General features: G+C 47.4%; 2 protein-coding genes and 1 non-coding gene across 3 annotated transcripts; 2 read left to right on the top strand and 1 right to left on the bottom strand.

The window, feature by feature from the left end:
• Nucleotides 1–6: 6 nt before the first annotated feature.
• Nucleotides 7–2,145, top strand: stx11a (syntaxin 11a). The gene has a single exon (XM_034077785.1). The coding sequence runs from the start codon at nt 7–9 to the stop codon at nt 871–873; it is 867 nt and encodes a 288-aa protein (XP_033933676.1). The 3' UTR covers nt 874–2,145.
• Nucleotides 2,146–4,019: 1,874 nt separating this feature from the next.
• On the top strand, nt 4,020–4,102 carry trnal-uaa (transfer RNA leucine (anticodon UAA)). The gene has a single exon. It is a non-coding gene; the product is annotated as a tRNA-Leu (tRNA).
• Nucleotides 4,103–9,635: 5,533 nt separating this feature from the next.
• Nucleotides 9,636–22,849, bottom strand: fbxo30a (F-box protein 30a). Its single transcript, XM_034077783.2, has 3 exons — nt 22,679–22,849; nt 15,997–18,278; nt 9,636–12,056 (listed from the first exon to the last, which is right to left on the bottom strand). The coding sequence occupies exons 2-3, from the start codon at nt 18,217–18,219 to the stop codon at nt 11,853–11,855; spliced, it is 2,427 nt and encodes an 808-aa protein (XP_033933674.1). The 5' UTR covers nt 18,220–18,278; nt 22,679–22,849; the 3' UTR covers nt 9,636–11,852.
• Nucleotides 22,850–24,031: the final 1,182 nt, after the last annotated feature.

Raw genomic sequence — 24,031 nt, 5'->3', positions numbered from 1 at the left:
AGGACGATGAGGGACCGCCTGACTGATCTGCAGACCTTCAGACCTGCAGAGGAAGAAGAGGTCCGGCTGCATGGAGGCGAGGAAGACGAGGATGAAGACCTGGCCGTGGTGTTCCAGGGCGAGGACGTGATGGACGGCGTCTACAAAGAGGCTCAGGTGCTGAGGAAAGAGATGCAGCTTCTGAAGCAGGACGTGAGGCGGCTTGGGAAGCAGAACAGCCGCTTCCTCACCTCCGTGCGGCGCATCAGCAGCATCAAGCGGGACTCCAGCGCCCTGGCGAGGGACATCAAGCACCGCGGGGAGGCGCTTTACGCTCGCCTGCAGAAACTAGGGAAGCTGAGCAAAGATCTGGAAGAAGAACACGGTCCAACGTCCGCTGTTTCTCGAATGGCGCGCTCGCAGTGCGTCTCGTTGAACTCCGCCTTCCACAACGCCATCTCCGAGTACAACGAGGCGGAGATGGTCCAACGGGAGAACTGCAAGACGCGAATCCAACGCCAGGCGGAGATCATGGGGAAGCAGGTGAGCCGCGAGCAGATCGACGACATGATCGAGACGGGGAAGTGGAACGTGTTCTCCGATAACTTGCTTCTGGAGGGTCGATCTGCGAGGACGGCGCTCAGCGAGATGGAGAACCGGCAGCGGGAGCTTCTGCAGCTGGAGCAGAGGATTCGAGAGATCCACGATCTGTTCGCCCAGATGGCCTCGCTGGTGGAGGAGCAGGGCGTCATGCTGGACAACATCCAGGCCAACGTGGGCGCCACGCAGGACTACGTGGCCAAGGCCAACGTGCAGATCAAGAAGGCCGTGAAGTACCAGAGTAACCATCCCTGCAGGAAGCTGTGCTGCTGCTTCTGCCCCTGCTGCGACTGACCCGCTGCGACTGACCCGCTACGACTGACCCGCTACGACTGACCCGCTGAGACTGACCCGCTACGACTGACCCGCTGAGACTGACCCGCTGCGACTGACCCGCTGCGACTGACCCGCTACGACTGACCCGCTGAGACTGACCCGCTGCGACTGACCCGCTGCGACTGACTCGCTGAGACTGACCCGCTGAGACTGACCCGCTGCGACTGACCCGCTGCGACTGACCCGCTGAGACTGATCCGCTGAGACTGACCCGCTGCGACTGACCCGCTGGGACTGACCCGCTGCAACTGACCCGCTGGGACTGACCCGCTGCGACTGACCCGCTGCGACTGACCCGCTGAGACTGACCCGCTGCGACTGACCCGCTGCGACTGACCCGCTGCGACTGACCCGCTGGGACTGACCCGCTGCGACTGACCCGCTGCGACTGACCCGCTGCGACTGACCCGCTGAGACTGACCCGCTGCGACTGACCCGCTGAGACTGACCCGCTGCGACTGACCCGCTGAGACTGACCCGCTACGACTGACCCGCTGAGACTGACCCGCTGAGACTGACCGGCTGCGACTGACCCGCTGAGACTGACCCGCTGAGACTGACCCGCTGCGACTGACCCGCTGAGACTGACCCGCTGAGACTGACCCGCTGCGACTGACCCGCTGAGACTGACCCGCTGCGACTGACCCGCTGGGACTGACCCGCTGCGACTGACCCGCTGAGACTGACCCGCTGAGACTGACCCGCTGCGATGTGGAGGAGAGGCGGCACTCGTCCAGATGAAGACGCTGCAGCGACGCTGAGGTGTTCCTGATACTTACTGAGAACACGGCTCCCGTGAAAGATGACGATATATTTTCTCTCTCACGCGATCGGATTCCACAGCCTTCCTTTTTAAATTACAAGAACGTGCATTTACAGTTGTTCAAATCCCTAAACAAACAACAACAACAACATGTCTTTAAAGAGGCCCTCTCCCTGTAGTCCAACGGTCTGCAGAGATCCTGAGTCCTGTAACAAAATGACATCACTATGGAACGATCGAGCTCCTATTGGCTCGCGCTCCAACACATTTGACGTGATAGGCTAAAGGGGGCGGGACATCTCTACCCAATCAGAGCAACTCTGGTTTCGGACAGAGGGTGAAAAGAAGTGTATGATGAGAATGTGTTTATGCTTTCAGAAGTAATGTGATTACAGGTCAGCCGTCACGTTGTGATGTCACAATGTCACGATGTTTATGAGTGTACATAATAAAAGTAATATAATGTTCGTATGAGTTTCTCATCCTGGCGGCTCTGCGCTTTCAGACGAAGCTCAACGGCTGTTAGGAAACGCAGCCTGTGGTGAGGGGGGGGTTGTGCAACTGTGGGTGTGTGTGTGTGTGTGTGTGTGTGTGTGTGTGTGTGGGTGTGTGTGTGTGTGTGTCTCAACGTGTTACTTCACGCGACAGAAACTCCTCTTCACACAGTAGTGTTCAGTTTCCTGCAGCTCGTATGTTCACTGTGTTTTCTGCGGGTGTTTGTGTGTGTGTGTGTGTGTGTGTGTGTGTGTGTCTCTGTGTGTGTGCTTATGTCTGTGTGTCTGTGTGTGTGTGTGTGTGTGTGTGTCTGTGTGTGTGTGTGTGTGTGTGTGTGTGTGTGTGTGTGTGTGTCTGTCTGTCTGTCTGTCTGTCTGTGTGTGTGTGTGTGTGTGTGTGTGTCTGTGTGTGTGTGTGTGTGTGTGTGTGTGTGTGTGTGTGTGTGTGTGTGTGTGTGTGTGTGTGTGTGTGTGTGTGTGTGTGTGTGTGTGTGTGTGTGTCTGTTTTCTGCACATTAATGAAGCACGTAATGAGCTTGCTGAGTCAACACCGATGTTTGCGCAGCAGCCTCCGAGTCATGACGGTAAAATTAAATGTAATTTATATTTCAGAGTGAAACACTGAAGTAGAAGTATTACTTTTTTTAAATAACATGTAGTTAAAGTACTTCGAGTATAAGCAGAGTGGGAGAAGTACTCAGATCTTGTACTTGAGTAAAAGTAGAAGTACTCAGATCGTGTTCTTGAGTAAAAGTAGAAGTACTCAGATCTTGTACTTGAGTAAAAGTAGAAGTACTCAGATCTAGTACTTGAGTAAAAGTAGAAGTACTCAGATCGTGTTCTTGAGTAAAAGTAGAAGTACTCAGATCTGGTACTTGAGTAAAAGTAGAAGTACTCAGGTCTTGTTCTTGAGTAAAAGTAGAAGTACTCAGATCTTGTACTTAGTAAAAGTAGAAGTACTCAGATCTTGTACTTGAGTAAAAGTAGAAGTACTCAGATCTTGTACTTGAGTAAAAGTAGAAGTACTCAGATCTTGTTCTTGAGTAAAAGTAGAAGTACTCAGATCTTGTACTTGAGTAAAAGTAGAAGTACTCAGATCTTGTACTTGAGTAAAAGTAGAAGTACTCAGACCTTGGACTTGAGTAAAAGTAGAAGTACTCAGTTCTTGTTCTTGACTAAAAGTAGAAGTACTCAGATCTGGTTCTTGAGTAAAAGTAGAAGTACTCAGATCTTGTACTTCAGTAAAAGTAGAAGTACCAGAGTGTAGGAATACTCAAAATGTTACTCAAGTAAAAGTACTTAGTTACTTTACATCACTGAGTAAAAGCACTTTCTACGCAGTAAAATGTATATAAAGTACTTCAAGTATAAGTCAAATGTAGTTAATATACGTGTAGTAACATGTTTTATTGGGCATTCTTTATGTGGAATTTAAAAAAGGAAAATGTGCTTAAAGTAAAAGTACACGTTGCGGAAACCTAAAACGAATAAAAACAGATTTAAAGTATTAAGAATAAAAACATCACGTGAGAGGATCTGGAACAATTATAATTATGAATAAAGTTGTTAATTAATTTCCATATTGACTAAAGCTGTAACATTTCAGACAAACGTCTTATTTTAAAAGCTGTACATCGGTAAAGCTGTCAGATAGAAGTGGAGTAAAAAGCTAAATGTCTTTGTCTTAGATTTAGTGGAGTAGAAGTATGACGCGCAGAACATAGAAATACTCGAGCCCGAAAGTTCCTTTGAAATCTGATTGTTTTCAAGGTGTTGAAATGTCACGTGACTGCGTCATGACGTCAATCACAGGTTCACTCACCTGCAGTGTTACGTCATGTCTATGCACCAGGATGGCCGAGTGGTTAAGGCGTTGGACTTAAGATCCAATGGACATCAGTCCTCGTGGGTTCGAACCCCACTCCTGGTAGCCGGATATTTTAAAGTTCAAAATCACGAAAAACAAAATATGATTCTGTTGAAAAACGGAGAAAACGCCTCAGACGTGTTTCCCTGCAAAGAAGCGACGGCGCGTCGGGGTTGTGTTCCAGAGCCGGTTCGAGTCCCATCGGATCAGAGCAGCGCGGGAAGAAAGGGAATACATTGTTGTCTGTTTTTACACAAACGTGAAGAACTGTGTCTGGTTTCAAGTTAACAATCTGCTGTTAAAAGGGAACACTTACACCATCAGGTTGTGTCGCGTGACGCATCACCACCCTGCGCAGGCTCATGATGTTTTCATTTGATTTGTAATCATGTTTAGGGTTACTCCCCGCTTTGTCTCAAATGAGGTCGAGATTTCTGTGTTTTAGGGACGATTTTCCGTTTATTTGAGACGCAAAGGTGTGACGTGAAGATATTCAGCGTCTCACACACACACGCGTCACACGCGTCACACTCCTCTCCTCTTCACGAGGAAGGCTCTCCTGCAGACGGAGGGTTTATCTTCATCACACCAGAGATACCAGAGTCTTCCTCCTGCTGTCCTGCGGGCTCTGATTTAATCTCATGAATGCATTTATACCCCATCATGTGAGGTGAGGCATGAAGGCGTCTGTGTGACCGTAACTCTGCCCCGAGAAAGTGGACATTAACTGTAACGGACGTCACTTTTTATACAGCAGGGGATAACAGCTATTACAGTTACTTTTGACTTCCTGCTGCGTCCTCGTGACTCACGGGAGCTGCTTTCTAACCCTACTGCATTTATCTGGGGAGATACTTTCTTTATTTGTAGGATCTAACGTGAGAACATGTCCTCTTCAGACTCCTGTGGGACGCTGTGCTGAAATCAGGTTAAAAACATACATTAATATTTCCTTAAAGAGGACGTCTCTGTGAGTTCACTTCATTACACTTGACTGTGTACTGACAGCGCACACGCACACGCACACACGCACGCGAAGAAAGCCTTCCTCAGAAAGCCAGAAGGAAACATGTGACTGAAGCTACAGCTCCCTGCAGCAGCAGGTAGGAGCTCCCGTAGCAGTAGCAGCGGGTGGGTAATATGCAGCATCTCCATAAAGCGAAGCTAAATCAATATGTGAGATCATGATCTGTTCAGAGTGTAACCCTAACACGAGCCAAATGCCAAATGAAAAGCCTCTCGTGTGTGAGGATGGACTCAGAAACCAGTGAATGTTTGTTGTGATGTTATATGATTTGGCGCCACCTGGCGGCGAACAGGTGAAACGGCATGGTTTATAAACTCCTAGGCGGCGCGTGAGGCTCAGGTTTGGGCAGGCTCAATCACTTTTTTTTACCTCCGGCGTCTATAGAAAAGAGATCAACTCCGTGAAAGCACCGCCTGCTGACCAATCAGAGCTCAGTGTGCGGAGTTTAAATCTATCGAGTCATGTTACAGGAGAAAGGAAATACAGAAAAGCTGCTGTATGCAGAGAAGACGCCGACGTGTCGCACTTATCATTCATATCACATCATCAATCAGATCATCGATCATATAATATATCATATTTCCTTATCCGAGCAGCTTCTCGAGCCGTATCTGCCGTGTCACCAGTTTCTATATGTACTAAAGTGGTGGGGCACAAAAAACTTAGATGTCTATAGCTTCTGCAGTGAGGTTCATGGCTGGTGAGGCTCTGACTCTTCAGGTTTACAAATATTATATTTTGACCTATCTATTACTTTTTTGTAAAAGTCCTCCTTATGTAGTTTCAAAAGTCTATCAGAAATCTAATCGATAGATTTATGATTGGAAAATGATAAAGTAGGGAAGACATGTGGATATTATCCGGCTGAACAAAACGTGCATTTATCAAACAGCTACGTTTCCCTCAGATCTTATTTGGAGCTATTTTCTAAAATCCTATGGAGAAATCTCATCGCTTTCTGTCGAGGGAAGCCATGTGCAGCTTACTTCCTACACTGTTGACCACAGCATATTACCAGACCGACTGGAAAACTGTGTGGGACTTTCGGAAACAGTTCTAAATTGGTTTGAATCCTACCTAAAGGACAGAAACAACGTTGTTTCTATAGGGAAATACACATCTGAGTTGACAAATATGACATATGGGGTACCTCAAGGCTCCATCTTGGGGCCTCTTCTCTTTAACGTCTACATGCTACCACTGGCTCAGATAATGAAGAACAACAAAACAAGTTACCATAGCTATGCGGATGACACACATTTACGTAACAATTTCACCAGGAGACTATGCTCCAGTTCAAACACTGAGTAAGTGCATTGAACAAACCAATGACTGGATGTGTCAGAACTTTCTCCAATTAAACAAAGATAAAACTGAGGCAATGGTTTTTGGAGCCAAGGCAGAACGTATAAAGTTAGCGCTGAGCTTCAGTCTGCAATGTTCAAACCAACAGATAGAGCCAGAGATCTAGGTGTAGTCATGGACTCTGACCTGAGTTTCAACAGTCACATTAAAACAGTTACTAAATCAGCCTGCTATCACCTAAAGAACATATCTAGGATTAAAAGACTAATGTCACAGCAGGATCTGGAGACACGTGTCCATGCCTTTATCTTCAGTAGACTGGACTACTGCAAAGGTGTCTTCACAGGTCTCACTAAAACATCTATGAGGAAGCTGCAGCTGATTCAGAACGCCGCTGCTCGAGTCCTCACTGACACTAAGAAAGTGGATCACATCACTCCTGCTCTGAAGTCTTCACACTGGCTTCCTGCTCTGAAGTCTTTACACTGGCTTCCTGCTCTGAAGTCTTTACACTGGCTTCCTGTGTGTCAAAGAATAGATTTCTAAATACTGCTGCTGGTTTATAAAGCACTGAATGGTTTAGGCCCAGAATACATTTCTGACCTCCTGCTAAATGATGAACCATCCAGATCTCTCAGGTCTTCAGGGACTGGTCAGCTTCCTGTCCCCAGAGACAGATCTCTCAGGTCTTCAGGGACTGGTCAGCTTCCTGTCCCCAGAGACAGATCTCTCAGGTCTTCAGGGACTGGTCAGCTTCCTGTCCCCAGAGACAGATCTCTCAGGTCTTCAGGGACTGGTCAGCTTCCTGTCCCCAGAGACAGATCTCTCAGGTCTTCAGGGACTGGTCAGCTTCCTGTCCCCAGAGTCAGATCTCTCAGGTCTGCAGGGACTGTTCAGCTTCCTGTCCCCAGAGACAGATCTCTCAGGTCTTCAGGGACTGGTCAGCTTCCTGTCCCCAGAGTCAGATCTCTCAGGTCTGCAGGGACTGGTCAGCTTCCTGTCCCCAGAGACAGATCTCTCAGGTCTTCAGGGACTGGTCAGCTTCCTGTCCCCAGAGACAGATCTCTCAGGTCTTCAGGGACTGGTCAGCTTCCTGTCCCCAGAGACAGATCTCTCAGGTCTTCAGGGACTGGTCAGCTTCCTGTCCCCAGAGACAGATCTCTCAGGTCTTCAGGGACTGGTCAGCTTCCTGTCCCCAGAGACAGATCTCTCAGGTCTTCAGGGACTGGTCAGCTTTCTGTCCCCAGAGACAGATCTCTCAGGTCTTCAGGGACTGGTCAGCTTCCTGTCCCCAGAGACAGATCTCTCAGGTCTTCAGGGACTGGTCAGCTTTCTGTCCCCAGAGACAGATCTCTCAGGTCTTCAGGGACTGGTCAGCTTCCTGTCCCCAGAGACAGATCTCTCAGGTCTTCAGGTACTGGTCAGCTTCCTGTCCCCAGAGACAGATCTCTCAGGTCTTCAGGGACTGGTCAGCTTCCTGTCCCCAGAGACAGATCTCTCAGGTCTTCAGGGACTGGTCAGCTTCCTGTCCCCAGAGACAGATCTCTCAGGTCTTCAGGGACTGGTCAGCTTCCTGTCCCCAGAGACAGAACTCTCAGGTCTTCAGGGACTGGTCAGCTTCCTGTCCCCAGAGTCAGAACTGAACATGGAGAAGCAGCGTTCAGTTATTATGCTCCAAACATCTGGAACAAACTCCCAGAAACCTGCAGGTCCGCTGCAACTCTGACTACTTTCAAATCCAGCAGGAAGACTTTTCTTTTTGTCGCTGCTTTTAATTGAACTATTCACATCTTAAACTGCACTGTAACTTTTATCCATGTATTTTTTCTTTTAATGTTTATTTTATTAGCTTTTCTTTTTTAATGCTTAATGTCTTTCATTTTTTGTAAAGCGCTGTGCAGTGTGCACACAGTTCTGCCGGTAATGAATATTACATTTTGTGAGGAAACTTTTCCACCAATAATTCCAATAAGTATTCCAAAATGTATTCACTTCAGGTTTACGAAAGTAACTGTAATCAGATTACTCGTTTTTCAAATATAACGCCAGCTGAATACAGTTAGCCTACTTGATTTTTGTATTCTGATTACGTAACGCCGTTATGTTTTCCGTTACAACCCAACCCTGCTTCTCGGCTGCTGTCCCGCAGCTCCTGCCTCTCTGTTGCACTCTGTCGCAGCGGGGCTGCTGCTGTGGTGCGGAGCGCACAACGAAGGATCACTTCTTCTTCAGGGGAGGGAAGGTTTCGCAGTACGCAGTCCCGCAGCTGCTGCCTCTCTGTTGGACTCCGGTACTGCACCTTACTCACGAGACGTTGTAAAGTAAACAAAGAAATGGGGGGGGGGCGAACGCAGTAACCACTCCGCCAACGCCACAGTCACCCCGTCGTGCGGGCCGGATGTGGCCCGCGGGCTGCCAGTTGGTGGTCACTGCTGTAGACGCTAATTAGACGAGCACAGACTAAAACAGCAATGAGACGAATCAGATGATTAAACATGATCTTAAAATATATTTTATATATTTTTTGCATTTTGTTGTAATCATTATTTGTAATACTTTCTGCTGACACTAGGTGGGGCTGTGCCCCTAATGACCAGTCGCCACTGAGTGTCACATATATGCAGACGTATTATTTTAAGCAACACATTAGTTGACGAAACACTCAACTCAAATGTAATTCAAGACAGATCCACTCGTGTCTTAGTGATATCATAAAGCTGTTACGCTCTCAAACTCTAGTTATTTCTACCCAGCTGTTCTGTGTTCTCCGTGCAGCAGCTCTGCGGCTCGTACCCTGGATCATATGTTTAAGTCATGTTTAAAGTTCATATTTGTCTAATATTAGTTTACTTTTCATTAATGAAGTATGACGCTGCGCTGTCAGGACACTTGTCCCTGTTTGTGATTGGTCAAATGTAGCTAACTCCGCCCCTTTCACGTGAACGCGCTCTCAGCTGGAGAGAGAAGCCCTGGCTGGATTTACCGAGTTGATAACCGGCGTCGTGGGACCGCTCAGCGAGATCTCGTTTGTTAGGGTTAGTGAAGATAACTCAGACATATCCAGGGTTTGAACCGGCTTCGTAGCACACGGGGCACAGGTGGCTGCTAGCAGCGCTAAGGTCAAAGACACAAACATTATACTTTATATTTTACCAGGATGCAGTGACACAAGTATTTGGGAAGGCTGAGCCTCCCTAGCCCACAGCACCCGCCGCCCCCGCTCCGATCTGTACTTCAGTGAAATCAGAAACAAAAAAATCAATCAAGGTTTAAAAACTGAGTCTTTATTAAATTACAAATATCTGCATTATTAAAAAACCAGAGGTGCTGCCGGTCCTGAGGGTCCAACAGGGCTCCAGAGGTGCTGCCGGTCCTGAGGATCCGACAGAGCTCCAGAGGTGCTGCCGGTCCTGAGGGTCCAACAGGGCTCCAGAGGTGCTGCCGGTCCTGAGGGTCCGACAGGGCTCCAGAGGTGCTGCCGGTCCTGAGGGTCCGACAGGGCTCCAGAGGTGCTGCCGGTCCTGAGGGTCCGACAGGGCTCCAGAGGTGCTGCCGGTCCTGAGGGTCCGACAGGGCTCCAGAGGTGCTGCCGGTCCTGAGGGTCCGACAGGGCTCCAGAGGTGCTGCCGTTCCTGAGGGTCCAACAGGGCTCCAGAGGTGCTGCCGGTCCTGAGGGTCCGACAGGGCTCCAGAGGTGCTGCCGGTCCTGAGGGTCCGACAGGGCTCCAGAGGTGCTGCCGGTCCTGAGGGTCCGACAGAGCTCCAGAGGTGATGCCGGTCCTGAGGGTCCGACAGAGCTCCAGAGGAAAACGTGATTCTAAAGATCTTTAGAGTCCATATGAAAACGCTTCACGGTGCCTGAGAGAGAGAGAACGTGTAAAACTGAAACACATGCAGAAACTGGAGGGACAGAACCGTCCCGCTACGTCACAAATATAAAGTCTTACAGAACACGCCTTCATGTGCAACACGTCATTCAGATCCAACACACACACAAAGTACCGGTACAAAAAAACAAAACGTCAAACTTAAAAAAAAATATAAAAACAAAAATCACACTTTTTTTTCTTTAGTCAGTTTCTGTGAAACATTAGATTCTCTCACAGGAAGTCACGTTCAGGAAGTCACGTTCAGGAGGTCACGTTCAGGAGGTCACGTTCAGGAGGTCACGTTCAGGAGGTCACGTTCAGGAGGTCACGTTCAGGAGGTCACGTTCAGGAGGTCACGTTCAGGAAGTCACGTTCAGGAAGTCACGTTCAGGAGGTCACGTTCAGGAGGTCACGTTCAGGAAGTCACGTTCAGGAAGTCACGTTCAGGAGGTCACGTTCAGGAAGTCACGTTCAGGAAGTCACGTTCAGGAAGTCACGTCCAGGAAGTCACGTCCAGGAAGTCACGTTCAGGAGGTCACGTTCAGGAAGTCACGTTCAGGAAGTCACGTTCAGGTGTTTATGATTATATATTATATATTTAACCCCCTGCTGTTATTCTAATCCTGCTCCCACACCTGTATCTAAGATAAGACGGACTTGTATTAACCCCTCGTGGGGAAACGGTCTCTCTGCGACCCGTCCGGTGTTAGGAGCAGTGTGGGGGACGGTGCCTTGCTCAGGGACACCTCAGTAGCACTTGTCTTGCCGGCACTTGAACTGGTGACCTTCCAGTTGCCAAGCCAAGTCCCTATCGACTTCGCCACCACGCCTGTATCTGCTGCGACCCTGAGACAGCAGCAGCAACAAGCTAAATAAAGAGTGTGTGAAGTACTGAGAGAGTGTGTGTGTGTGTGTGTGTGTGTGTGTGTGTGTGAGTGTCCCTGTCCTGCAGGGTTAATGAGGTCTGGCACTCGAAGGACCCGAGGCTAGTGTTAGCTTAGCATGATCACAGAGTTTAGGGAACATTATTTTAAAAAAAATGCTGCTTTAATTATTAACTTTATTCCAGGTGTTGGCAGGGATGAGGAGACCCAGAATAATCACTGGAAGCAGATGTTTCAATTATTATTATTTTTTAGATTTGCGGGCGATACGGAAGAGGATTAGAGCCGCACAAATAATCTGAGCAAAAAACTATTTGACTTTTTTTCTGAAAACGTAAAATAAAAATTACTTTGTCAGATTTTTATAATTGTTTTCACACGAGGCTCAAATCCTCTTCTGGAGCTCAGCCAGCGTCAAAAGGCCTTTACTTTAAGCTTCATGGACGAGGACTGTTGAGATGTTCATAGTTTTGGGTCAGAACATATTTAAAACGTGCGTCCCAGAGTCCCAGAGTCCGAGGGCGTCAGACCTCCAGATTAGGGATCCGGAGGCGGGTCCTCTGAGAGCTCGCTGACTCTGATATAAAAATAAAAAAGGTTGTTGCTAACACAACGTCTTCGGTCGCCCCCCAGAGAGGAGGCGGTGAGTCTGAGAGTCTGTAGTCACTGGAGGAAACGGCGTCTTCAGTGCGTCAGAGTCTGTAAACAAGGGGGACGCGTGGCGGTCTTCAGGCCACGGGTTTGAGCACGGATCGGAGGCAGCGGCCCTCCTTGGTGAGCTCTCTGGAGAAGCACATGCAGGGCAGCGGCACGGCCTCTTCCCGCCTCGTGATCTGGTTGAACTTGCACTTCTTCAGGTGGTCGGCCATGCTGGCGATGTTGGCGAACTTCCACTCGTTCACCGTGCCGAACGCCGTGCTGAAGCGCCACACCTGGACACCAACGAAGAAGAGAGGGGTTAATATCAGGGCGGGGGTTACTCAAAGAAAAAACAGTAAAAAAAAACGTATCAAAACGTATTTCATGAACCTCAGAAATAAACTAAAGAATAACTGAAACGTGGGGGGTGAATATCAGGGTGGGGTAGCATGGTTACGCAAAGAAAACAAATCTGTGCTTTCAAAGGAAAGATGGATCCAATACTTATTTTATAAACGACTTTGCAAAACCAGACATTTAGGGGAACAATCTTCTTAGAAATGTACGGTTAGGGGTAGAGGTCATTTTGCCTCAATTTGGTCAAATTTCTCTCCGTTTTCTCTAAAATGTACTTCAACATTAGCCGCTTTCACACCAAGTACTTTGCCGCACTTAGTTCCCCCGGCACGTAGTACCCCGGCACGTAGTACCCCAGGGCACAAAGTGCAGATCGCGTTCACACCGGAATAAGTCCCTGGGGGAGGATTAGGCAAATGAAGCCGCTGACGTCACTTCTTCTTCTGCTTTGGGTTTACTGGCAGGCCGCAAACCACTTCACGGCGTATGCTGCCACCCGGAGTCCCCGGCCGGAAGTCCCCGGAGTTGGGGAAGGCTTCAGTAGCAGCTGCTGGGAGTCCCAGCAGCTTCTACTGAAGCCTTCCGAGTAAATCGCCAGAACGCCGACACCTCCTCATCTCCACCGCTCCCATGTTTTCTTTTGTGCTGCCATAAGTTAGTCTCTCTGCGTTTCTGCGCTGGGCTAATGCTAATGCTAATAATGCTAATGCCAGGAAATAAAATGGCAGCTTCAAAAAACTTTCAGAGTTTCACGGGGCGTGGTTTGCAATCCGCCCAGCCAATAGAAATTGATACTTTTTTGGTACCAGGAGAGTCCCACCTCTCTAGCACTAAAAATGGGGGTAAAAGTTCCCGGCACTAAGTACTCTTTTTGGTGTGAACGCGACATCAGGGGTACTAGCGGAACTAAAGGGGAAAAGTACTCCGGTGTGAACGCGCCTAAGTACTCTGTTTTGTAGCGCTTTCGTTATTTTAATCACAAGACATGCTCAACTGGTTTTTTCCACCAAATAAAAGTTAAAAAAATCCCATTTGATCGATTTATAGCTTAAATATTTTCAAAATTGCAAATTCAGAAAAGGATGATTTTATAATTTCCTAATCCAACAAATTATCATTTTAATTCTGGAGTCAAATGCAGATTCTTTCCAGGATTAGTTGTGTGTTTTTTAAAGTGTTTTAAAATAGTAAACAATGTTAACCCGTTCAGCCCCGAGCCCGTTTTCCAGGCCTCCGACTCGAAAATGACATTCCCAGAACAAATGACCATAACTTCTAAAAGGGTAAATTAATAATCTTTGTTCTCAAAGCGACTATAAACCGGTGAGCTGGAGAAAAGTCAGAATCAATATAGAATTGTTGTATTTTAAAGTAAATTCAGATTGAACAGTGAAACATTTTAAATGATAGTGTCCGTCCAAAATAAAAACATTACTTAAAGTGAAAACCATTGGAATCTCAGATTTTTGCGGATCCGATGAAGTAAAAAAGATCGCTACCGTGAGTTATGTGCCTCTTTCTCTTCGCGCTAATTCAGACGCTCGGCGTTAGAGTTGTGTTTCGTTTCGGTAAAAATGGTTCATATCGCCAGTGAGCTGAGTGTTGGCGCTTTTCCACTGCCGGGCCTCGCAGGGCTTAGTACGGTATGGCCAGGCTCTCTTTATGCAGCGTCTCCATTACAGTTTAGTAGCTGGGGCAGTAACTATAGTAACGCAGTAGGGATGTAACGATATATCGAATATCGCGGTAAATAGACATCTCAATACCTTCGTGAGACAAAATCTACCGCGATCTTTTAATTAAAAAAATAATAATTTAAATAATAAATGTAAAAACCTTTATTCAACCAGAGGGTCCCATTGAGATCATCGATCACAGTTTGACCCACTGCTGTCCCCCATGGCCAAAGCATGTCTCTGTCCCAGCAACACCAGTACCGAGCGAGAGAGTTGTCTCCACAGCAGGGGGTTTTGCAAACGCCCAAACATCCCAGCTTCTACCTGGACGTGCTCACCTTCCTGAGAGATAACCTTGATGACGCCGAGTGAGCGAGTTAGAGTCGAGTTACTTCAAAAACTAAAGTGACACTTGATTTATTCGATTGCAGGGTCTGATTATTATATTGTTGACACTTTAAAATACTACGATCCTACTAAATGCTGTAAGAATCAGATTTATTATTTAATAAAGAAAAAAAATTCAAGTAAAAAAAAGATTAACATTTTTTTCCCTTTATTTTTCAATATCGCGATAAATATCGTACCGTGGGTTGTTGGCATCGTTACATCACAGCTCCTCATGTCTGCTCAGAAACTAGACAGAAGTGAAACCAGTCCAAACCACAGACTGCCTGTGTCATGGAGAACACAGTCGCTGCTTTATTTATGTCTGTAGGCCGTTGCTGTGAGTGAGGACGGTCGGAGCATATATAACGTTAGCTTAGCCGATCTCCATTCAGAAAACACGCATTTTAAAAAAGTTGTTTCTCTGCCGTCGGTCTGCAGACTCAAAGCATTGACTCATGGTTCTTACTAACCGGTATCAGTATGTTGTTACTTCGGCATCATTTAGAAACGTGTATTATAATTAGGGATTTCCCGATCACCTTTTTTTGCTCCCGATCCGATTCCGATCATTTGATTTTGACAATCTGCTGATACCGATTTTTCCCGATCCGATCTTTATGCAATGCATTAAGAGAAAGAAAAGGTAACGGATAACGGCTGGCCATCCAACGCGATGAGTTCAGCTATCTTGGCTGTTTGTTGGCCTTTTCTCTGTTCTGGGGCAGTTTCTCTTTCCTTTTAAAAGCCTCTGAAAGAGTCGGTTGCTTCAGTGCCGTTACCCGAGTGGCCGCTGTGTACTCGCCGTGTTGTTGTTGTTGTTTGTTTCTCAGGTGGCGTATTAGATTGGTCGTGTTGAACGTAGCTCTGTTCTTTCCACCACGCGGAACCTCTGCCTTGCAAACATTGCATCTGGCTGTTACACTGCCTTCGCTTTACATTTTATAATACTTCCAAACTCCTGACATGTTCTCTGTCCCGACTCCCGAGTCACCAGCTGAACGTAGCCTCTCGTTAGCTTGCTGCTACCATGAGACACTGCGCCCACTCTGTTGCTTTGAGAGGAATAAGCAGGTCTGAAAACAAGCCCAAAGAAGCAACACATGCATGATGTTGTGTAACTTTAAACCAAAACTAAGTCCTCAGGATGACTTTAAGACGTGAACATGGTCATTTTTGTTTTGTAAAATTAACTAAAATAATCAAAAATATTTTATATATATATAACATTTTTTTTTAAAAATCCCGATCCCCGATTTTTTTCTCCCGATTCCGATCTTTTGAAAATCACGTGATCGGCTCCGATCCCCGATCACGTGATCGTATCGGGACATCTCTAATTACAATTAAATCACGGTCAAATATGTTCATCTTGTTGTAGTTGTAGCCCCCGAGCCAGCGATGCTCTCTGACCAATCAGCAGTCGAGAGTGTTTACGTCACGAGTTTAGCACTCAGCCCGGTTGTTGGCCCGCTAAGAACCTCGATTTTCTGAGCCCTGAGACGAAACTACCCGTCGTGGAACATTTTTAAAAAGCGGGCCGTGCGGCGGTGGAAAAGCGCCATTTCTTCCCGAGGTATGACACCTGTTAAATGTTAAGAGGCCCTGAGACAGTTTCGTGAATATTGTCGTGTTTTGCCCCGGGGGCGGGAGCATGGGGTCCGACAGGAGAACAGGCGGGTATTTGAGTAACTGGGAACAGAATCGCCCCTTTGAGTTGCAGCTCTATAAAGATTGCAAAGCCTTTAAAGATGTTCGAGGAGATCTAGGAACCCTGGGAAGTCTTTCTTTAGAGAAATACAATCTTCCTGACCTTGTCTGTGATCTGCCACGACGAGGACCCGTCCGCTCTCCTGATCTTGTTCCACAGCAGCACCACCATGCCTCTCATCTGCAGCAGACTGCCACACACCTCCCTCATGGTGCGGGACACCCTGGACAGCTGGCACAGACTGAAGGAGTCCAGGAAGGAGGCCACGTGTTGCAGCACCTCGAAGGGAAGGCCGCTCAGCTGATCCCCGTCACACCCGACCCTCCTGCGACACCTCGGGGGGCCCGGTTTCACCCCGAAGGACCCGAGGTGCCGGTCGTGGATGATCCGGAAACCTTGCACCGAGGGGCAGAAGCGACGTTGACTGAACGTGCATCCGTAATACGCCAGAGGACACCGCTGCTCCATCCACCCGTTCAAACCCGCGTGGATATCCCCGTGCACGTTCTTGAAGTGCGAGGAGAATTCGTCCCGTCGAAACAGCTGCCCGCACACAAAGGTAAACATGGAACGCTGTTTCGTCTGGTATCGAGCCACGCACTCCAGAACCAGGTCCAGACGCAGCGTGTGGAACGGGCTCGGGTTGGAGAGTTGGGGGTTGGCGTGATCACAAGCGGACGCCGAAGACACGTCTCCGACCATTGTGTTGGTGGCGAGGATAGCGGAGGGGAAGGAGAACGTCTGGGTGCCGAAATCAATGTGATATCCGTCCACGAAGCGGCTGTCGGAGATACCGCGACCCCCCGGGGAGTCGCCGAGGCAGAACAGAAGCGCTGCGGTGATTAAGTCGATGCCGTGAAGCCCCATCGGGTCGTCCGCCACCTCCAAATCCGACGTGTCCACAGACTTGTCCTCCATTTTGGCTCGGAACAAGTAGGGGTCGGATAGAAGGGCCCGGCGGCCGTTAAAAGTGAACATGCTGATCCCCCGGAGAACCTCCACGCTCTGAAGCTTCCTCTCCAGGCAGCGGAACCGTAACTCTGAGGGGAGGTGCTGCAGGAAGCCGTTGCGCATCACGTGGTCTGACAGACGGAAGGGCACCGGGGTCGCGGGAGGAGGTCGTTGAACCACGGGAAGAAGGCCTGGAGGTCGCTGAACCACGGGAAGAAGGCCTGGAGGTCGTTGAACCCCGGGAAGGAAGCCTAGAGGTCGTTGAACCACGGGAAGGAAGCCTGAAGGTCGTTGAACCACGGGAAGGAAGCCTGAAGGTCGTTGAACCACGGGAAGGAAGCCTGAAGGTCGTTGAACCACGGGAAGGAAGCCTAGAGGTCGTTGAACCACGGGAAGGAAGCCTGAAGGTCGTTGAACCCCGGGAAGGAAGCCTGGACGAAGCGCTGGAGCTTGAAGGAAGTTTGGAGGAAGTAGAGGAGCTTGCAGGAAGTCCTGAGAAAGCAGCGCCATGGGACGAGAGTTCGGAGGAAGTGCCGGATACACCAGCTGGGAATCCTCGATGGTTTCTTCCTCTTCCTCGATGCTCTCCACCTCTTTCTCCTCGAAGAAAAGCTCCACAAAGTCTCTCTCCTCCACCCAATCTGCGGTCCCAACGGCACAGTCCACTCCGCCCACCGCCCCCAGCTCACAATCCGAGTCTGAGTCCTCCTCCTTCATGTCCACGTTCTTCCCCCCTTCCGCTGCGTAGACATGGTTCTTCCCTCCGTTCAACGCCCCCACGATCACGTCGATGTCCTTGGAGTTGGTGAGGATGTCCAGAGCGGCGGCTAAACTCCTGCTGGTTTCCAAGGAGGCTCCGAAGCCCCCGTTATACACCGATTCCTCCTCTTTCTCCTCTTCCATCTCCACCGCCTCAGGCACGTTGGACATTTTCTTGTGGTCCTTGTCCTTGGACACGGTGGTGGTGACCTTCAGAGACTCCAGCAGCATCCTCTGGTCCTGCAGAGCCAGAGCCATGTCCAGCTGCTCCACCTCGTCAAAGTCTTTGCTCAGATTCTCGTAGGACTCGCGATCTGCGTAGCTAACGGGCCACCTGTTCCACTCCATGGTGCAACACACGATGCTCGCCGGACACTTCTCCAGATGCTTGGCCATGCGGATGCGGGTGATATTGAAAGGGCACCCGAAGCCTCTGTTGATGCAGGGCAGGCGCTCGTAGGCACACAGCAGCCGGTGCTCCTCCAGTTTACAGGAGTGGAACACCGCCCCGCAGACCAGAGGGCAGCCAATCAGATCGCAGCAAACCCCCGGCTCCGGGCGCACCATGCACCGTCTCTTGATGCATCTCAGGCAGTGGGAGTGCAGGCTCTCCATGGTTTCACTCTCCGCTCCTCGATCTCCTCGCCCAACGGGATCCGGCGACGCGTTCAACCCTGAAAACAAAGACATATTAGGGGTCGAACTCAAACACACCGTGGGCCAACATTTAAAAACGGGTGCTAGTGGAGGGCCGGACTGGTTCAATGTTCACTGCAGAACTTATTGAAATGAACTTATTGCACATATTAAACCTGGAACTAACGAAGCTTCAATTATCGCCTCTAAAAACATTAAATAATCAGCAGCATTCATTTCTCATGGCTCTCTCTGCAGATTCTCCAGAGTCACTTCTTACGAGTACATTTCCCCACCGGCCAACGACAGCTTCAACAAAACTATTCCCTCAGAGAGAAACCCAAACACGCCCTGCTGTCGAGAGAAAGGAAGTGCAGAAGGAAGCATCCATTGAACTCAGGTTGCTGCTCTGAGATGCTAGCTCAGATACTTGGCATCTCATCAGGGGGCAAGGTCATCAATGTGTGGGCTCAAGGTCATCAATGTGTGGGCTCAAGGTCATCAATGTGTGGGGTCAGGCTCTGAGCGGAGGAGACCCTCAGGATGGAGGGAAGGTGCGATATACCGGCGGGCCAGATCTAATAGGAATTAGAAATTATCCAGCGGGCCCAAATTAAATCCACCACGGCCCCGATTTGGCCCCCGGGCCTCGAGTTTGACACGTGTGGTTTAGAGCCTTCATCGGATAAAGAACATCTCAACTATCTCTTCTAACTGTGCGTGGACCAACGGATCGTTTCCCTCCACAGAACCCCGCTTTGAATCGCTCCGCTGGGACGGGCTCATCTTAAAGGTCATTTGAAACCAACTGAATAAATCCAGGACCAGAATAAAAGAAGACGGCGTCTCTAAACCAGTTTAGGACTTGGCGTCAAAATCTTCTCTCCCGATAAAAGTCGATGGTGAACATCGGGAGACGGCGTGGATTCAATCCTTTAGAGCAGTGGTTCTCAAACCTTTCCATACCTAGGACTTAACCGATAAAAAAAACACTCGCGGACCACCTAACTCCACAAATATCCAAAACACATCGTTTTTCTAGAACAGATTACAAATCGCCTGGAAATGGTACAAACAGGTGGCAACACGTGTGACGAAGGTGTTGCACTGGGCTTTATCGTGCAATCAAAAGTGAAACTTAAGCTCGCTCCATTGCGGAGATATTCCCGTGAGAGTGCAGAAAACTTATTTATTTCAAATGTGAAATGTTACCAATATGCTCACGGACCACTAGGGGGCGCTCACGGACACTTTGAGAAGCACTGCTTTAAAGTATTTGTAATATTTCCAGCTTGAGCCCATTGACATGCACCCGGTCCATTTGACGCAGCGCCCCCCTTCAGAGGGGACCCTCGCCCGTGTTGGTCCACGCTGGACATCATGATGTCACTGCGTCACCATATCTGGAGGATTCATTTCACCACCGGAGGATGTTCAGAAGCGTCCTCGTGTCACATCCTAGAACCCGCCTGCAGTCCTTGGAAATTCATTATTTCACAACTCTTTCAAATCCCAGCTCTGACAACAACAACAACAACAACACTGGAGGTAAGTACGTAAAGCTGCCGTTACGTTATCCCAGGACCCCACACGGCACACGGCGTCTCAGGCCGATCACCGATTGGCCTTCCCCGGGCTTAGAGGGCGGAGCCGGGTCCCTCCACGCGGGTCCTCCAACAGCTGCACATCAACATGTTGTTGTTGCTTCAGGTCGTTCTGACCAACACACCAAGTGACTAAGAGGGGCAGCTCGAGAAAGTGAATTATGTCGCAACTCTTACGAAACCAAAAGCAAGCCCTCACAGCAGGGGGTCAAACTCAATTTCATCGCGGGCCACATCAGCATTATGGCTGCACTCAAAGGGCCGGTTGTAACTTTAAGACTATATATCAAAATACATATATAAATATTTAATATATATAAAATAATGTATTATATGACATCATTGCCTCTGCATTGGACTATTATCGGATAGGGTAAAAGCTTCATAATTAACTACGTCTGAAAGCAGAAGTCTGGGGCAAATCATTGCAAGTGTCTTCAGTGAGAATGTCACTAAATGATTTAAAAAAAATCTAATTCTGAGAAAAAAGTGAACTTTCAGATGCATTGTGGGATATGTAGTTTATAGGCAACGTGCTTCTGTAAATCGGCATGTAACCGTATAATAAACATTATATTCTTTGCAATCTCTTGAGGGGCCACATGAAATGAAGTCGCGGGCCGGATTTGGCCCCCGGGCCTTGAGTTTGACACCCCTGCCTTACAACAACAACAACAACAACAGTGTTTAGGTGTGAACACATGGAGCGGTCAGTGAGCACACCATGCAGCCCTCTGCCCCGAGAGATCTACTCTGGTTCAGTTCTTCATGAAGCTTTGTTGTTGTTGTTGTTGTTGTCTTTGTAGAGCTGTAATGATCAGCTGATCCCAGATATGTAAAGACAACACTTTGACCTTTTAGAAACTGACATTATTCACACAGCTCTTTCCAGATCCTCTCCGAGCCGTCGACGAATACTTTATGCCTTTTTAAAGTTTATGATTACTGCCTATTTGATGATGACGATGATGATGATGATGATGATGATGATGATGATGATGATGATGATGACGATGACGATGATGATGGCTACTTATTAGTTGGTGTAACGCTGTGATTGGCCCGCTGCGGGACTAAAGGGATTCTGATTTACAGATTTTAATCTAGATTATGAATGAACAACGTCTCTTTATTAGCCGTCCTCTCCACTGAGAGAGACCACAGCGGAGTATTGTGTAACTGTAGCCCCCCCCCACATGTCCTCTCTGCTTGTTATGAATCTTTGTGCTGCCGGTAACCCCCCCCCTCTTAGGTTTCACGGCCTGAGCCCCACCTCTGGATCTGAGTTTCAACATCTCCCTCAGACCCAGAGCAACAAGCACCTCGAGGGGCATGACTCTGGCATTAGCCGGGGCTTACTGTGCTGCATGGGCATGGGGGGGGGGGGGCTTACTGTGCTGCATGGGCATGGGGGGGGGGGGGGGGCTTACTGTGCTGCAGGTGCATGGGGGGGGGGGGGGGCTTACTGTGCTGCAGGTGCATGGGGGGGGGGGGGGGGGGTACAGGATAATGAAGGCAGACACAGCACAATCATTTAAATGCCCGCAAACAGCCACACAGGAGGGCTATTGTCCTGCCTCACCTCCTTCCTCACCTCCTTGCTCCCTTCAGCGAGGAGAGCGACCACAAAGTGCCATATCACCCACAAGACCCTCTGCTTCATATCGAGCGCAACAATATCACTTTTGTTCATCTTACTTTGTTGTTGTTTACTTCGCTCTTCACCGTTGGAGTACAGTTGTATCGTCATGTTTATCATACTGTATTTTCTAAATGAGAACCTTAGTGCAAAAAATAAATAACATGTTGTATTGAAGTCAGAGAGAAAGAAACACGTCTAGCTTCAAACTCTTCATATGTCCAGTTCGGGAAGTGTTACATTTCCCATCACGCGCTTCTTCTGGTTCACGTGCTGTCATGTGTCGGGACGTTTGGACGTTTCATCGCGATATGGTTGCATTTAAATATGCGATATTAGCTTATCAAATAACACCATCTGCCCTTCAGCATACTTCATTATATGATGTGTATGTTTGTTGGACTGAATGTGTTGTAAGTCTGGATACATAAAGCCGTATCTAATATTATGAAAGCACATGTAAGCAACAGCTGGTTCCATGACGTACGCACAGCTGTTAGCAAGTTAGCTAACAGCTAACAACACCGGCTTTAACAAAGCTGACCGTTTATAAGATTAGCAGCATCATGAAAACTCGTTATAATTATAAAACGAGTTTATAATCATAAAAAGTGTTCATGATGCCAGAGCCCTGAGAAGTGTGACATGTTAAGTCTTAAACACTTTTTAAAGTTTAACAAAAGAACAACAACATGTTCGGACAGTTAGCATTGGCAGCTAAACTGCGTTAGCATCTCAGCTAAACTTCAAAAGTGTAAACGACGTACTGTACTTAAGTACAATGTTGAGGTACTTGTACTTTACTTGAGTATTACCATGTTATGCTACGGTGTACTTTTCCTCCACTACATGTTTTTAATACCTTCAGTTACTTCACAGATGTGGATGAATGATGGTTCTGAAATGGACCAATCTGCACAACGACTACTTTCACTGTCTTTCACTATATTTAGATGAGAATACTTTCTACTTTCACTTGAGGAACATTTTGAATGCAGAACTTTTACTGTGACAGAGTATTCCTACACTCTGGTACTTCTACTTTTACTAAGTACAAGATCGGAGTACTTCTACTTTTACTCAAGTACAGGATTTAAGTACTTCTCCCACCTCTGGTAAACTGCATTAGCATCAGAAGCTAAACCTCATTAGCATATTTAGCTGAGTTAGCTCATATCTTCCAGAAACTACTTACCCGAGTGTCGGGGTTCTCCGGGTGAACTGAAGCACTACTTGCGTACTGGTGTCAGAGTTGTGGACATCGGAGAAGAGCGGCAAAGTGAGAATAAAAGGCCGTAAAAGGAGTTAAATGTTCCCCTGAAGTGATCTGGCTGCAGCTGGTTCTCCGGTTCTTTTGATCTGAGGGGAACGTCTGTTTTGATCCTGGAGAGGCACGTCGTTATCCTACGTCATCACGTAAAGCAACGCTTTGTCGTTAAACACGCCCACTTCTGCGTTAACGTAGCTTTGCGTAATTACGTCATGGATTAGAATGTAAACATTGGTGATATTGTGAATTAAAAAAAAATATTTTGTACAGTTCATTTCATGTTTAGGGACATTTCATATTCATTCAAGCATATACATTTTTTTTAAATATTTGTTTCTAAAGAAAAATAAATGAATGAAATGTAAAACATAGTAATAATAATAATTAAAAATGGTTTAATAGTCCAGAGCCCTATAATAGAATGCTATCTATACGGCGCTGGTCCTTCTATAGCGTTTTCATTCTTGGTAAAATGTTCCCAATTTAGTTTAGAGTCAATTTCACGCTCTCGTTATGCCGAAGTGGGCGTGGTTTACTCACACCGTCCTGCTACGTCATCACGTAGAGCAGCGTGGTCCCATCAGTTAAGGAGCAGTGCAGCTGCGCTCAGAAATAGACAGAGGGGAAAACCCGAGGACTGTTTTACATTTTATTTATAGGTTTTAATGGATGCAGAATCCTGCCAGGGCAATCAAAATACTATCTTAATGTTCCCTTAATGTTCCCTTAATGTTCCCTGAACTCACACAGCAATAGCAGAATAATCAACCAGAGGAAACGGGCTTTACAATGAGCGACAATGGACATAAATACAGGATCTCAAAGTCATAGAAAATTAAAAAACAAGTTGGAAAGTATTTCCTACAAAATAAAATAATTATAGATAAAATAATAATAATGCCTGTTTACTTTAAATTGAATTAAATGTATTAATTAGTTTATTAAAAATAAAAGAATGACAGAAATATGAACTACTCTACAGGTTAGACACATGTAGCTGCAAATAGATAAAACCTTTATGAAGCTTATTTTCAACAATTCCTGAAGACGTGATGAACCAGACTGACTGAGTAAATCAGACACGCGATTGTATTTGTATGTTTTTGTGTTTGAGAAAACGAATAAGCAATATTTTACGATATTTTGTCAATCATCGTGCAACAAGTCAGAAAATGTCTCGTAGATAGGTTCCCAGTTTTTATCACATTAAGGTGAAGATCTTAAAAACATCTTAACATGAACTTTAAGGAACTTTTCCAATATTTCCTGAGATTTTAT

Source organism: Pseudochaenichthys georgianus, unplaced genomic scaffold (genome assembly GCF_902827115.2).
Source record: "Pseudochaenichthys georgianus unplaced genomic scaffold, fPseGeo1.2 scaffold_1972_arrow_ctg1, whole genome shotgun sequence".
In the NCBI taxonomy this organism is placed as follows: domain Eukaryota; kingdom Metazoa; phylum Chordata; class Actinopteri; order Perciformes; family Channichthyidae; genus Pseudochaenichthys; species Pseudochaenichthys georgianus.
Note: the sequence above shows the minus strand (reverse complement) of the source record. Positions and strands in the feature narration are given on the sequence as shown.